The sequence below is a fragment of the Psittacula echo genome, assembly GCF_963264785.1.
Source record: "Psittacula echo genome assembly, chromosome: 19".
Classification (NCBI taxonomy): Eukaryota; Metazoa; Chordata; class Aves; order Psittaciformes; family Psittacidae; genus Psittacula; species Psittacula echo.
In genome coordinates, this window is record NC_137755.1 from 1,693,469 (window position 1) to 1,709,732 (window position 16,264).

Consider the following 16,264-nt stretch of genomic DNA (forward strand, 5'->3'; position numbering starts at 1 on the left):
AAAATGCGCCTTTTCCACCCCAAAATGCGCCTTTTCCACCCAAAATGCGCCTTTTCCACCCAAAATGCGCCTTTTCCACCCAAAATGCGCCTTTTCCATCCCAAAATGCGCCTTTTCCACCCAAAATGCGCCTTTTCCACCCAAAATGCGCCTTTTCCATCCCAAAATGCGCCTTTTCCACCCAAAATGCGCCTTTTCCACCCCAAAATGCGCCTTTTCCACCCCAAAATGCGCCTTTTCCACCCCAAAATGCGCCTTTTCCACCCCAAAATGATCCCGTTCCCGCCGTTCCCGCTCCCATTCCCGCCGTTCCCGCTCCCGTTCCCGCCGTTCCCGCTCCCCTTCCCGCCGTTCCCACTCCCGTTCCCGCCGTTCCCGCTCCCGTTCCCGCCGTTCCCGCTCCCCTTCCCGCCGTTCCCGCTCCCATTCCCGCCGTTCCCGCTCCCATTCCCGCCGTTCCCGCTGTTCCAGGCATGGTTTTCAGTGTCCACGTGGGGCTCTCGGACCTCCCGCAGCGCCAGGGCCGCTCCCCGTACGCGCTCTTCATCGGGGACACCGTGCTCGTCGACGAGGTGGGGACCCCCCCCCAAAGTGACAGCCCCCGGCCAATCCCGGCCCCATTCCCGACCCCATCCCCATTCCCAACCATTCCCGACCCATTCCCAACCATTCCTGACCCATTCCCGACCCATTCCCAATCCATTCCTGACCCATTCCCGACCCATTCGCGACCATTCCCAACCATTCCCGACCGTTCCCAACCATTCCCAACCATTCCCAACCATTCCCAACCCATTCCCAACCATTCCCGACCCATTCCCAACCATTCCCGACCCATTCCCAACCATTCCTGACCCATTCCCGACCCATTCCCGACCCATTCCCGACCATTCCCAACCATTCCCAACCATTCCCAACCATTCCCAACCCATTCCCAACCATTCCCGACCCATTCCCAACCATTCCCAACCATTCCCAACCATTCCTGACCCATTCCCAACCATTCCCAACCATTCCCAACCCATTCCTGACCCATTCCCAACCATTCCCAACCATTCCTGACCCATTCCCAACCCATTCCCAATCCATTCCTGACCCATTCCCGACCCATTCCCGACCCATTCCCGACCATTCCCAACCATTCCCAACCATTCCCAACCATTCCCAACCCATTCCCAACCATTCCTGACCCATTCCCAACCCATTCCCGACCCATTCCCGACCATTCCTGACCCATTCCCGACCCATTCCTGACCCATTCCCAACCATTCCTGACCCATTCCCGACCCGTTCCCGACCATTCCTGACCCATTCCCGACCCATTCCCGACCATTCCTGACCCATTCCCGACCATTCCCAACCATTCCCGACCCATTCCCAACCATTCCCGACCCATTCCCGACCATTCACAACCATTCCCAACCATTCCCGACCATTCCTGACCCATTCCCGACCCATTCCCAACCATTCCCAACCATTCCTGACCCATTCCCAACCCATTCCCGACCCATTCCCGACCATTCCTGACCCATTCCCAACCATTCCCAATCCATTCCTGACCCATTCCCGACCCATTCCCGACCCATTCCTGACCATTCCCGACCATTCCCAACCATTCCCAACCATTCCCGACCCATTCCCAACCATTCCCAATCCATTCCGAACCATTCCCGACCTATTTCCAACCATTCCTGACCATTCCCAACCATTCCCAATCCATTCCCAACCATTCCCAACCATTCCCAACCCATTCCCAACCATTCCCGACCCATTCCCAACCATTCCCGACCCATTCCCAACCATTCCTGACCCATTCCCGACCCATTCCCAACCATTCCTGACCCATTCCCAACCATTTCCAACCATTCCCAACCATTCCTGACCCATTCCCAACCATTCCTGACCCATTCCCGACCCATTCCCGACCATTCCCAACCATTCCCAATCCATTCCTGACCCATTCCCGACCCATTCCCGACCATTCCCGACCCATTCCCAACCATTCCCAATCCATTCCGAACCATTCCCGACCTATTTCCAACCATTCCCGACCATTCCCAACCATTCCCAATCCATTCCCAACCATTCCCGACCTATTTCCAACCATTCCTGACCATTCCCAACCATTCCCAAACCCATTCCCAACCATTCCCGACCATTCCCGACCTATTTCCAACCATTCCTAACCCATTCCCAACCATTCCCAACCATTCCCAACCATTCCCAACCCATTCCTGACCCATTCCTGACCCATTCCCAACCCATTCCCAACCATTCCCAACCCATTCCTGACCCATTCCCAACCATTCCCAACCATTCCCACCCCATCCCCATCCCATCCCCATCCCCATTCCCACCCCATTCCCACCCCATTCCCACCCCATGGGCCCCATCCTGACCCCCCCTCTCACCCCCAGGAGGGCCCGGCCACGGTGCTCACCTCCGTGAAGAAGAAGGTGAAGAACGTCGGGATCTTCCTCAAGGTGAGCCGGGAATGGCCGGAATCCCATGGGATTGGGGGGGGGGCACCTCCAAACCGGGGGGGAAACGGGAATTGGGAGGCAAAAAAGGCAAATTTGGGAGGAAAAAGCCAAATTTGGGAGTTTCCGCCTGGAATTTGGGATGTTTGGGCAAAATCCGGGAATTTTCGCTTGGAATTTGGGATGGAAACAGCAAATTTGGGGAGAAAACTTGAATTTGGGGAGAAAAGAGCCAAATTTGGGGAGAAAAGAGCCAAATTTAGGAGTTTCCGCCTGGAATTTGGGATGTTCGGCCAAAATTTGGGAGTTTTTGCATGGGATTTGGGATGGAAACAGCAAATTTGGGGAGAAAACTCGAATTTGGGGAGAAAACAGCCAAATTTGGGAGTTTCCGCCTCAAATTTGGGATGTTTGGTCAAAATTTGGGAGTTTTCGCCTGGAATTTTGGATGTTTGGCCAAAATTTGGGAGTTTTCGCTTGGAATTTGGGATGGAAACAGCAAATTCGGGGAGAAAACTCGAATTCGGGGAGAAAAGAGCCAAATTTGGGGGAAAAAGAGCCAAATTTGGGAGTTTTTGCTTGGAATTTTTGGGTGTTTGGGCAAAATTTGGGAGTTTTCACTTGGAATTTGGGGTGGAAACAGCAAATTTTGGGAGAAAACTCAAATTTGGGGAGAAAAGAGCCAAATTTGGGGAGAAAAGAGCCAAATTTGGGAGTTTCCGCCTCAAATTTGGGATGTTTGGTCAAAATTTGGGAGTTTTCGCTTGGAATTTGGGATGGAAACAGCAAATTTAGGGGAAAACGCTCGTGTTTTGGAGGAAACAGCCAAATTTGGGACTTTGTGGCTGAAATTCAGGATGAAAACATCAAGTTTGGGAGTTTTCACATCAAATTTGGGATGTTTGGCCTAAATTTGCGCCAATCCACCCCAAATTTGCGCCACTCGGCCGATTTTGGTCCATTCCACCTCAAATTCCTGCCAAATTCACCCGATTTTGCGCATTCCACCCCAAATTCCCCGCAATCCCCCCATTTTGCCCCAAATCCCTTCAAATTTGGGCCAATTCTCCCCAAATTCCCTTGAAATTCGCTTCAAATTCACCCAATTTCACCCGTTCCAACCCAAATTTGCCCCAATTCCCTTCAAATTTGCCCCAATTCTCTCCAAATTTGCTTCCAATTCACCCAATTTCTCCCCTTCCACCCCAAATTCGCTCCCATCCCCCATTTTGCCCCAATTCCCTTCAAATTCTCCTCAAATTCACCCAATTTCTCCCATTTTGCCCCAATTCCCTTCAAATTCTCCTCAAATTCTCCCAATTTCTCCAATTTCGCCCCAATTCCCTTCAAATTCTCCTCAAATTCCCCCAATTTCTCCCATTTTGCCCCAATTCCCTTAAAATTCTCCTCAAATTCCCCCAATTTCTCCAATTTTGCCCCAATTTCTCCAATTTTGCCCCAATTCCCTTCAAATTCGCCCCAATTCCCTTCAAATTCTCCTCAAATTCCCCCAATTTCTCCAATTTTGCCCCAATTTCTCCAATTTTGCCCCAATTCCCTTCAAATTCTCCCCAATTCCCTTCAAATTCTCCTCAAATTCCCCCAATTTCTCCAATTCTGCCCCAATTTCTCCCGTTTTCCCCCAATTCCCTTCAAATTCTCCTCAAATTCCCCCAATTTCTCCCATTTTGCCCCAATTTCTCCCATTTTCCCCCAATTCCCTTCAAATTCTCCTCAAATTCCCCCAATTTCTCCAATTTTGCCCCAATTTCTCCAATTTTGCCCCAATTCCCTTCAAATTCTCCCCAATTCCCTTCAAATTCTCCTGAAATTCCCCCAATTTCTCCAATTTTGCCCCAATTCCCTTCAAATTCTCCCCAATTCCCTTCAAATTCTCCTCAAATTCCCCCAATTTCTCCCATTTTGCCCCAATTTCTCCCATTTTGCCCCAATTTCTCCCATTTTGCCCCAATTTCTCCCATTTTCCCCCAATTCCCTTCAAATTCTCCTCAAATTCCCCCAATCCCTCCCATTTTACCCCAATCCCCCCCAATTCCTCCCAATTCTCCCCAATCCCTTCCAATCCCCCCAATTCCTCCACCCCCCCCCCCCCCATTTTTGGGTCCCAAACCCCCCTTTTTCCCCCCCCCCCCCCCCCCCAGAACGAGGACGAGGACGAGGAGGAGGAGGCCAAGGACGAGGCCGAAGACCTCCTGGGGCGCAGCTCGCGCGCGGCCCTGCTCACCGAGAGGACGCGGGTTCGAATCCCGGCCCCCCCCGAGCGCCGCCATCTTGGATCTATGGGGCTGGCCCCCTGGCGCTGACGGCGGCCCCCTTGCGCCCCATAGAACGAGCTGACGGCGGAGGAGAAGCGCCGGGCGCACCAGAAGGAGCTGGCGGCGCAGCTCAACGAGGAGGCCCGGCGCCGGCTCACCGAGCAGAAGGGGGAGCAGCAGGTGCAGAGGTGAGACCCAGAAGTGTGGGGCAGGGGGGCAGACCCATGGGTGCAGTGGGGCTGGGGTTGTGCCATTGGATCGATGGGGTTTGGGCATCGACTCAATGGGGGTCTACCGTTGACTCAGTAGGGTTCTACCATGGACTCAGTAGGGTTCTACCATGGACTCAATGGGGGCTGCCAGCCCCATAGATTCAGTGGGGCTGAGATTGTGCCATTGAATCAATGGAGGTCTACCATGGACTCAATGGGGGCTGCCAGCCCCATAGATTCAGTGGGGCTGGGGTTGTGCCATTGGATCAATGGGGTTTGGGCATCGACTCAATGGGGGTCTACCGTTGACTCAGTAGGGTTCTACCATGGACTCAGTAGGGTTCTACCATGGACTCAATGGGGGCTGCCAGCCCCATAGATTCAGTAGGGCTGGGGTTGTGCCATTGAATCAATGGAGGTCTACCATGGACTCAGTGGGGCTGCCAGCCCCATAGATTCAGTGGGGCTGGGGTTGTGCCATTGGATCAATGGGGTTTGGGCATCGACTCAATGGGGGTCTACCGTTGACTCAGTAGGGTTCTACCATGGACTCAGTAGGGTTCTACCATGGACTCAATGGGGGCTGCCAGCCCCATAGATTCAGTAGGGCTGGGGTTGTGCCATTGAATCAATGGAGGTCTACCATGGACTCAATGGGGGCTGCCAGCCCCATAGATTCAGTGGGGCTGGGGTTGTGCCATTGGATCAATGGGGTTTGGGTATCGACTCAATGGGGGTCTACCGTTGACTCAGTAGGGTTCTACCATGGACTCAATGGGGGGCTCCCAGCCCCATAGATTCAGTAGGGCTGGGGTTGTGCCATTGAATCAATGGAGGTCTACCATGGACTCAGTGGGGCTGCCAGCCCCATAGATTCAGTGGGGCTGGGGTTGTGCCATTGGATCAATAGGGTTTGGGTATCGACTCAATGGGGGTCTACCGTTGACTCAGTAGGGTTCTACCATGGACTCAGTAGGGTTCTACCATGGACTCAATGGGGGCTGCCAGCCCCATAGATTCAGTAGGGCTGGGGTTGTGCCATTGAATCAATGGAGGTCTACCATGGACTCAGTGGGGCTGCCAGCCCCATAGATTCAGTGGGGCTGGGGTTGTGCCATTGGATCAATGGGGTTTGGGCATCGACTCAATGGGGGTCTACCGTTGACTCAGTAGGGTTCTACCATGGACTCAATGGGGGGCTCCCAGCCCCATAGATTCAGTGGGGCTGGGGTTGTGCCATTGAATCAATGGGGTTTGGGTATCGACTCAATGGAGGTCTACCATTGACTCAGTAGGGTTCTACCATGGACTCAATGGGGGCTGCCAGCCCCATAGATTCAGTGGGGCTGGGGTTGTGCCATTGGATCGATGGGGTTTGGGCATCGACTCAATGGGGGTCTACCATTGACTCAGTAGGGTTCTACCATGGACTCAGTAGGGTTCTACCATGGACTCAATGGGGGCTGCCAGCCCCATAGATTCAGTAGGGCTGGAGTTGTGCCATTGAATCAATGGAGGTCTACCATGGACTCAATGGGGGCTGCCAGCCCCATAGATTCAGTGGGGCTGAGGTTGTGCCATTGGATCAATGGGGTTTGGGTATCGACTCAATGGGGGTCTACCGTTGACTCAGTAGGGTTCTACCATGGACTCAGTAGGGTTCTACCATGGACTCAATGGGGGCTGCCAGCCCCATAGATTCAGTGGGGCTGGGGTTGTGCCATTGAATCAATGGAGGTCTACCATGGACTCAATGGGGGCTGCCAGCCCCATAGATTCAGTGGGGCTGGGGTTGTGCCATTGAATCAATGGGGGTCTACCATTGACTCAGTAGAGTTCTACCATGGACTCAGTAGAGTTCTACCATGGAGTTAATGGGGGCTGCCAGCCCCATAGATTCAGTGGGGCTGGGGTTGTGCCATTGAATCAATGTGGGTCTACCATGGACTCAATGGGGGCTGCCAGCCCCATAGATTCAGTGGGACTGGGGTTGTGCCATTGAATCAATGGGGGTCTACCATGGACTCAGTAGAGTTCTACCATGGACTCAATGGGGGCTGCCAGCCCCATAGATTCAGCGGGGCTGGGGTTGTGCCATTGGATCAATGGGGTTTGGGCATCGACTCAATGGGGGCTGCCAGCCCTATAGATTCAATGGGGGCTCCCAGCCCCATGGATTCAATGGGGCTGGGGGTCTGCCACTGACTCAATGGGGTTTGGGCATTGACTCAATGGAGCTTTACCATTGACTCAATGCTGTTTGGCCTCTACCATTGCCTCAGCGGGGGGGGATCCACCATCACCCCAGTGTTCTTTCGGGCTCATTCCATGGGATTTTGGGGTTCCACCCTCACCCCGCTCACATTTTGGGTCCATTCCATGAGGTTTTGGGTCCATTCCATGGGGTTTTGGGTCCATTCCATGAGGTTTTGGGTCCATTCCATGAGGTTTTGGGTCCATTCCATGGGGTTTTGGGTCCATTCCATGAGGTTTTGGGTCCATTCCATGGGGTTTTGGGTCCATTCCATGGGGTTTTGGGTCCATTCCATGAGGTTTTGGGTCCATTCCATGAGGTTTTGGGTCCATTCCATGAGGTTTTGGGTCCATTCCATGAGGTTTTGGGTCCATTCCATGAGGGTTTGGGTCCATTCCATGAGGTTTTGGGTCCATTCCATGGGGTTTTGGGTCCATTCCATGAGGTTTTGGGTCCATTCCATGGGGTTTTGGGTCCATTCCATGAGGTTTTGGGTTCATTCAATGAGGTTTTGGGTCCATTCCATGGGGTTTTGGGTCCATTCCATGAGGTTTTGGGTTCATTCCATGAGGTTTTGGGTCCATTCCATGGGGTTTTGGGTCCATTCCATGAGGTTTTGGGTCCATTCCATGGGGTCTTGGGTCCATTCCATGAGGTTTTGGGTCCATTCCATGGGGTTTTGGGTCCATTCCATGGGGTTTTGGGTCCATTCCATGAGGTTTTGGGTCCATTCCATGGGGTTTTGGGTCCATTCCATGGGGTTTTGGGTCCATTCCATGAGGTTTTGGGTCCATTCCATGAGGTTTTGGGTCCATTCCATGGGGTTTTGGGTCCATTCCATGGGGTTTTGGGTCCATTCCATGAGGTTTTGGGTTCATTCAATGAGGTTTTGGGTCCATTCCATGGGGTTTTGGGTCCATTCCATGAGGTTTTGGGTCCATTCCATGAGGTTTTGGGTCCATTCCATGAGGTTTTGGGTCCATTCCATGGGGTTTTGGGTCCATTCCATGAGATTTTGGGTCCATTCCATGAGGTTTTGGGTCCATTCCATGGGGTTTTGGGTCCATTCCATGAGGTTTTGGGTCCATTCCATGAGGTTTTGGGTCCATTCCATGAGGTTTTGGGTCCATTCCATGAGGGTTTGGGTCCATTCCATGGGGTTTTGGGTCCATTCCATGGGGTTTTGAGTCCATTCCATGAGGTTTTGGGTCCATTCCATGGGGTTTTGGGTCCATTCCATGGGGTTTTGGGTCCATTCCATGGGGTTTTGGGTCCATTCCATGAGGTTTTGGGTCCATTCCATGAGGTTTTGGGTCCATTCCATGAGGTTTTGGGTCCATTCCATGAGGTTTTGGGTCCATTCCATGAGGGTTTGGGTCCATTCCATGGGGTTTTGGGTCCATTCCATGGGGTTTTGAGTCCATTCCATGAGGTTTTGGGTCCATTCCATGGGGTTTTGGGTCCATTCCATGGGGTTTTGGGTCCATTCCATGGGGTTTTGGGTCCATTCCATGAGGTTTTGGGTCCATTCCATGAGGTTTTGGGTCCATTCCATGGGGTTTTGGGTCCATTCCATGAGGTTTTGGGTCCATTCCATGGGGTTTTGGGTCCATTCCATGAGGTTTTGGGTCCATTCCATGAGGGTTTGGGTCCATTCCATGAGGTTTTGGGTCCATTCCATGAGGTTTTGGGTCCATTCCATGAGGGTTTGGGTCCATTCAATGAGGGTTTGGGTCTCTACCATTGACTCAATGCGGTTTGGCCTCTACCATTGCCTCAGCGGGGGGGGATCCACCATCACCCCAGTGTTCTTTCGGGCTCATTCCATGGGATTTTGGGGTTCCACCCTCACCCCGATCACATTTTGGGTCCATTCCATGGGGTTTTGGGTCCATTCCATGGGGTTTTGGGTCCATTCCATGAGGTTTTGGGTCCATTCCATGGGGTTTTGGGTCCATTCCATGAGGTTTTGGGTCCATTCCATGGGGTTTTGGGTCCATTCCATGAGGTTTTGGGTCCATTCCATGAGGTTTTGGGTCCATTCCATGAGGTTTTGGGTCCATTCCATGAGGTTTTGGGTCCATTCCATGAGGTTTTGGGTCCATTCCATGAGGTTTTGGGTCCATTCCATGAGGTTTTGGGTCCATTCCATGGGGTTTTGGGTCCATTCCATGGGGTTTTGGGTCCATTCCATGAGGTTTTGGGTCCATTCCATGGGGTTTTGGGTCCATTCCATGAGGTTTTGGGTCCATTCCATGAGGTTTTGGGTCCATTCCATGGGGTTTTGGGTCCATTCCATGAGGTTTTGGGTCCATTCCATGGGGTCTTGGGTCCATTCCATGGGGTTTTGGGTCCATTCCATGAGGTTTTGGGTCCATTCCATGAGGTTTTGGGTCCATTCCATGGGGTTTTGGGTCCATTCCATGAGGTTTTGGGTCCATTCCATGAGGTTTTGGGTCCATTCCATGAAGGTTTGGGTCTCTACCATTGACTCAATGCGGTTTGGCCTCTACCATTGCCTCAGCGGGGGGGGATCCACCATGACCCCAGTGTTCTTTCGCGCTCATTCCATGGGGTTTTGGGGTTCCACCCTCACCCCGCTCACATTTGGGGTCCATTTTACGACGTTTCGGGTCCGTCCCGTGCGGTTTTGGGCTCGTTCCGTGCGGTTTTGGGCCCACGTTGGTGTCCGTGTGTGTCCGTCCCCCCCCCCCCGCAGGGCGCGCAAGTCGAACGTCTCGTACCGCAGCGCGGCCCAGCTGCCCCGGGAGCCGCAGGTGCGGGAGCTGCAGCTCTACATCGACAAGAGGGCCGAGAGCCTCCTGGTGCCCGTCTTCGGCATCGCCGCCCCCTTCCACATCGCCACCATCAAGGTCAGACCCACAGCGACCCATAGGGACCCATAGAGACCCATAGAGACCCATAGGGAGCCATAGAGACCCATAGGGAGCCATAGAGACCCATAGAGACCCATAGAGAGCCCATAGAGACCCCATAGGGAGCCATAGGGAGCCATAGGGAGCCATAGAGGGCCGAGAGCCTCCTGGTGCCCGTCTTCGGCATCGCCGCCCCCTTCCACATCGCCACCATCAAGGTCAGACCCACAGCGACCCATAGGGACCCATAGAGACCCCATAGAGACCCATAGAGACCCATAGAGACCCATAGAGACCCCATAGGGACCCATAGAGACCCATAGGGAGCCATAGGGAGCCATAGGGAGCCATAGGGAGCCATAGGGAGCCATAGGGAGCCATAGAGCACACTGCGGCACTATACCGCCCCCTGGTGGATGCGCGGCAACGCGCTGCCTGGACCAAGCCCTGACCCCCATAGAGACCCATAGCGACCCATAGAGACCCATAGGGACCCATAGAGACCCATAGAGACCCATAGAGAGCCCATAGAGACCCCATAGGGAGCCATAGGGAGCCATAGGGAGTCATAGAGGGCCAAGAGCCTCCTGGTGCCCGTCTTCGGCATCGCCGCCCCCTTCCACATCGCCACCATCAAGGTCAGACCCACAGCGACCCATAGGGACCCATAGAGAGCCCATAGAGACCCATAGAGACCCATAGGGAGCCATAGGGAGCCATAGGGAGCCATAGGGAGCCATAGGGAGCCATAGGGAGCCATAGAGCACACTGCGGCACTATACCGCCCCCTGGTGGATGCGCGGCAACGCGCTGCCTGGACCAAGCCATGACCCCCATAGAGACCTATAGGGACCCATAGAGACCCATAGGGACCCATAGAGACCCATAGAGACCCCATAGAGACCCATAGAGACCCATAGGGACCCATAGAGACCCCATAGAGACCCCATAGAGACCCATAGAGACCCATAGAGACCCCATAGAGACCCCATAGAGACCCATAGAGACCCATAGAGACCCCATAGAGACCCATAGGGACCCATAGAGACCCATAGAGACCCCATAGAGACCCATAGGGACCCATAGAGACCCATAGAGACCCCATAGAGACCCATAGAGACCCATAGAGACCCCATAGAGACCCATAGGGACCCATAGAGACCCATAGGGACCCATAGGGACCCATAGAGACCCATAGAGACCCCATAGAGACCCATAGAGACCCATAGGGACCCATAGAGAGCCCATAGGGAGCCATAGAGACCCATAGAGCCCCATAGAGACCCCATAGAGACCCATAGAGACCCATAGAGACCTCATAGAGACCCATAGGGACCCCATAGAAACCCATAGAGACCCATAGAGACACATAGAGACCCCATAGAGACCCAGAGGGACCCCATAGAGACCCCATAGAGACCCCATAGCAACCTGCAGGTACCCCACATCCACCCCAGTCATGTTCTATGGGTCCCACCCCACTGATCCCCTATGGGTCCAATCTGCATCCCAATGATGCTCTATGGGTACCACCATCAACCCAATGATGCTCTATGGGTACCACCATCAACCCAGTGATGCTCTATGGGTACCACCATCAACCCAGTGATGCTCTATGGGTCCTGCCCCACTGATCCCTTATGGGTCCCACCCCACTGACCCCCTATGGGTCCCACCCCACTGATGCTCTATGGGTCCCACCCCACTGATCCCCTATGGGTCCCACCCCAATGATGCTCTATGGGTCCAGTCTGCATCCCAGTGATGCTCTATGGGTACCACCATCAACCCAGTGATGCTCTATGGGTCTTGCCCCACTGATCCCCTATGGGTCCCACCCCATTGACACCCTATGGGCCCCACCCCACTGATCCCCTATGGGTCCCACCCCAATGATGCTCTATGAGTCCAGTCTGCATCCCAATGATGCTCTATGGGTACCACCATCAACCCAGTGATGCTCTATGGGTCCTGCCCCACTGATCCCTTATGGGTCCCACCCCACTGATCCCCTATGGGTCCCACCTCGATGATGCTCTATGAGTCCAGTCTGCATCCCAATGATGCTCTATGGGTACCACCATCAACCCAATGATGCTCTATGGGTACCACCATCAACCCAGTGATGCTCTATGGGTACCACCATCAACCCAGTGATGCTCTATGGGTCCTGCCCCACTGATCCCTTATGGGTCCCACCCCACTGATCCCCTATGGGTCCCACCCCACTGATGCTCTATGGGTCCCACCCCACTGATCCCCTATGGGTCCCACCCCAATGATGCTCTATGGGTCCAATCTGCATCCCAGTGATGCTCTATGGGTACCACCATCAACCCAGTGATGCTCTATGGGTCTTGCCCCACTGATCCCCTATGGGTCCCACCCCATTGACACCCTATGGGCCCCACCCCACTGATCCCCTATGGGTCCCACCCCAATGATGCTCTATGAGTCCAGTCTGCATCCCAATGATGCTCTATGGGTACCACCATCAACCCAATGATGCTCTATGGGTACCACCATCAACCCAATGATGCTCTATGGGTCCTGCCCCACTGACACGCTATGGGTCCTGCCCCATAGAACATCAGCATGTCTGTGGAGGGCGACTACACCTACCTGCGCATCAACTTCTACTGCCCGGGCAGCGCCTTGGGCCGCAACGAGGGCAGCATCTTCCCCAACCCGGAGGCCACCTTCGTCAAGGAGATGTGAGTGCCCCATAGCGCCTGCCCCATAGCGCCCGCCCCATAGCGCCCGCCCCATAGCGCCTGCCCCATAGCGCCTGCCCCATAGCGCCCGCCCCATAGCGCCCGACCCATAGTGCCTGCCCCATAGCGCCCGCCCCATAGCGCCCGACCCATAGTGCCTGCCCCATAGCGCCTGCCCCATACCGCCCGCCCCATAGCGCCTGCCCCATAGCGCCTGCCCCATAGCGCCCGCCTCATAGCGCCTGACCCATAGCGCCTGACCCATGGAGCCTGACCCATAGCGCCTGACCCATAGCGCCTGCCCCATGGAGCCTGACCCATAGCGCCTGACCCATGGAGCCTGACCCATAGCGCCTGACCCATAGCGCCTGCCCCATGGAGCCTGCCCCATAGCGCCTGCCCCATAGTGCCTGACCCATGGAGCCTGCCCCATAGCGCCTGACCCATAGCGCCTGCCCCATGGAGCCTGCCCCATAGCGCCTGCCCCATAGCGCCTGCCCCATAGCGCCCGCCCCATAGCGCCCGCCCCATAGCTCCTGCCCCATAGCGCCTGCCCCATAGCGCCCGCCCCATAGCGCCCGCCCCATAGCGCCTGCCCCATGGAGCCCGCCCCATAGCGCCTGCCCCATAGCGCCTGCCCCATAGCGCCCGCCCCATAGCGCCTGCCCCATAGTGCCTGACCCATGGAGCCTGCCCCATAGCGCCTGACCCATAGCGCCTGACCCATGGAGCCTGCCCCATAGCGCCTGCCCCATAGCGCCTGCTCCATAGCGCCCGCCCCATAGCGCCTGCCCCATAGCGCCTGACCCATAGCGCCTGACCCATAGCGCCTGCCCCATAGCGCCCGCCCCATAGCGCCTGCCCCATAGCGCCTGACCCATAGCGCCTGACCCATAGCGCCTGACCCATGGAGCCTGCCCCATAGCGCCTGCCCCATAGCGCCCGCCCCATAGCGCCTGCCCCATAGCGCCCGCCCCATAGCGCCTGACCCATAGCGCCTGACCCATGGAGCCTGCCCCATAGCGCCTGCCCCATAGCGCCCGCCCCATAGCGGCTGCCCCATAGTGCCTGCCCCATAGCGCCTGACCCATAGTGCCTGCCCCATAGCGCCTGCCCCATAGCGCCCGCCCCATGGAGCCTGCCCCATAGCGCCTGCCCCATGGAGCCTGCCCCATAGCGCCTGCCCCATAGTGCCTGACCCATAGCGCCTGCCCCATGGAGCCTGACCCATAGTGCCTGCCCCATAGTGCCTGACCCATAGTGCCTGCCCCATAGCGCCTGACCCATAGCGCCTGACCCATGGAGACTGCCCCATAGCGCCTGCCCCATAGCACCCGCCCCATAGCGCCTGCCCCATAGCGCCTGCCCCATAGCACCTGCCCCATGGAGCCTGCCCCATAGCGCCCGCCCCATAGCGCCTGCCCCATAGCGCCTGACCCATAGCGCCTGACCCATAGCGCCTGCCCCATAGCTCCTGCCCCATAGCGCCCGCCCCATAGCGCCCGCCCCATAGCACCCGCCCCATAGCACCCGCCCCATAGCGCCCGCCCCATAGCGCCTGCCCCATAGCGCCCGCCCCATAGCGCCCGCCCCATAGCGCCTGACCCATAGCGCCTGCCCCATAGCGCCTGCCCCATAGCGCCCGCCCCATAGCGCCCGCCCCATAGCGCCTGCCCCATAGCGCCCGCCCCATAGCGCCTGCCCCATAGCGCCCGCTGCCCATAGCGCCCGCCCCATAGCGCCCGCCCCATAGCGCCTGCCCCATAGCGCCTGCCCCATAGCCCCCGCCCCACGGCCCCCGCCCCACGGCCCCCGCCCCACGGCCCCATTGGCTGCGCGCCGCCCGCAGCACGTACCGCGCCTCCAACCTGAAGAGCCCCGGCGAGGCGGCGGTGCCGGCGCTGAGCCTGCAGAGCGCCTTCCGCTGCATCAAGGAGGTGCAGAAGCGCTACAAGACCCGCGAGGCCGAGGAGAAGGAGAAGGAGGTGGGGGGGCGGCTGGGGGGCAGCTATGGGGCGGCTATGGGGAGATATGGGGAGATATGGGGGATATGGGGAGATATGGGGAGATATGGGGAGATATGGGGGGATATGGGGAGATATGGGGAGATATGGGGGGATATGGGGAGATATGGGGAGATATGGGGAGATATGGGGGGATATGGGGAGATATGGGGAGATATGGGGGGATATGGGGAGATATGGGGAGATATGGGGCGGCTATGGGGAGATATGGGGGGATATGGGGAGATATGGGGAGATATGGGGAGATATGGGGAGATATGGGGGGATATGGGGAGATATGGGGGGATATGGGGAGATATGGGGCGGCTATGGGGAGATATGGGGAGATATGGGGGGATATGGGGAGATATGGGGAGATATGGGGAGATATGGGGAGATATGGGGGGATATGGGGGGATATGGGGGGATATGGGGGGATATGGGGAGATATGGGGGATATGGGGAGATATGGGGGGATATGGGGGGATATGGGGAGATATGGGGGGATATGGGGAGATATGGGGAGATATGGGGGGATATGGGGGGATATGGGGGGATATGGGGGGATATGGGGGGATATGGGGGGATATGGGGGGATATGGGGAGATATGGGGGGATATGGGGGGATATGGGGAGATATGGGGGGATATGGGGGGGGGGGGGAGATATGGGGAGATATGGGGAGATATGGGGAGATATGGGGGGATATGGGGGGATATGGGGAGATATGGGGGGATATGGGGGGATATGGGGGGATATGGGGAGATATGGGGAGATATGGGGGGATATGGGGAGATATGGGGAGATATGGGGAGATATGGGGGGATATGGGGAGATATGGGGGGATATGGGGAGATATGGGGGGATATGGGGGGATATGGGGAGATATGGGGGGATATGGGGAGATATGGGGAGATATGGGGAGATATGGGGGGATATGGGGAGATATGGGGGGATATGGGGGGATATGGGGAGATATGGGGGGATATGGGGAGATATGGGGAGATATGGGGAGATATGGGGGGATATGGGGGGATATGGGGGGATATGGGGAGATATGGGGGGATATGGGGAGATATGGGGGGATATGGGGGGATATGGGGGGATATGGGGAGATATGGGGGGATATGGGGGGATCTGGGGGGATATGGGGGGATATGGGGAGATATGGGGAGATATGGGGAGATATGGGGAGATATGGGGAGATATGGGGGGATATGGGGAGATATGGGGGGATATGGGGGGATATGGGGGATATGGGGGGATATGGGGGGATATGGGGAGATATGGGGGGATATGGGGAGATATGGGGAGATATGGGGGGATATGGGGAGATATGGGGAGATATGGGGAGATATGGGGGGATATGGGGGGATATGGGGGGATATGGGGGGATATGGGGGGATATGGGGAGATATGGGGAGATATGGGGGGATATGGGGGGATATG

The 16,264-nt window shown here is 56.2% G+C and overlaps 1 protein-coding gene across 1 annotated transcript in view; it reads left to right on the top strand.

Annotated features, from left to right (window-relative positions):
- The window catches only part of SUPT16H (SPT16 homolog, facilitates chromatin remodeling subunit), a 49,460-nt gene that overhangs the window by 14,819 nt on the left and 18,377 nt on the right, over positions 1–16,264 (top strand). Inside the window, 7 exon segments of the mRNA XM_080631825.1 lie at positions 472–572; positions 2,418–2,483; positions 4,643–4,738; positions 4,829–4,944; positions 9,942–10,095; positions 12,685–12,812; positions 14,662–14,797. Of these exon segments, the coding sequence (XP_080487951.1) occupies positions 472–572; positions 2,418–2,483; positions 4,643–4,738; positions 4,829–4,944; positions 9,942–10,095; positions 12,685–12,812; positions 14,662–14,797 (797 nt within the window).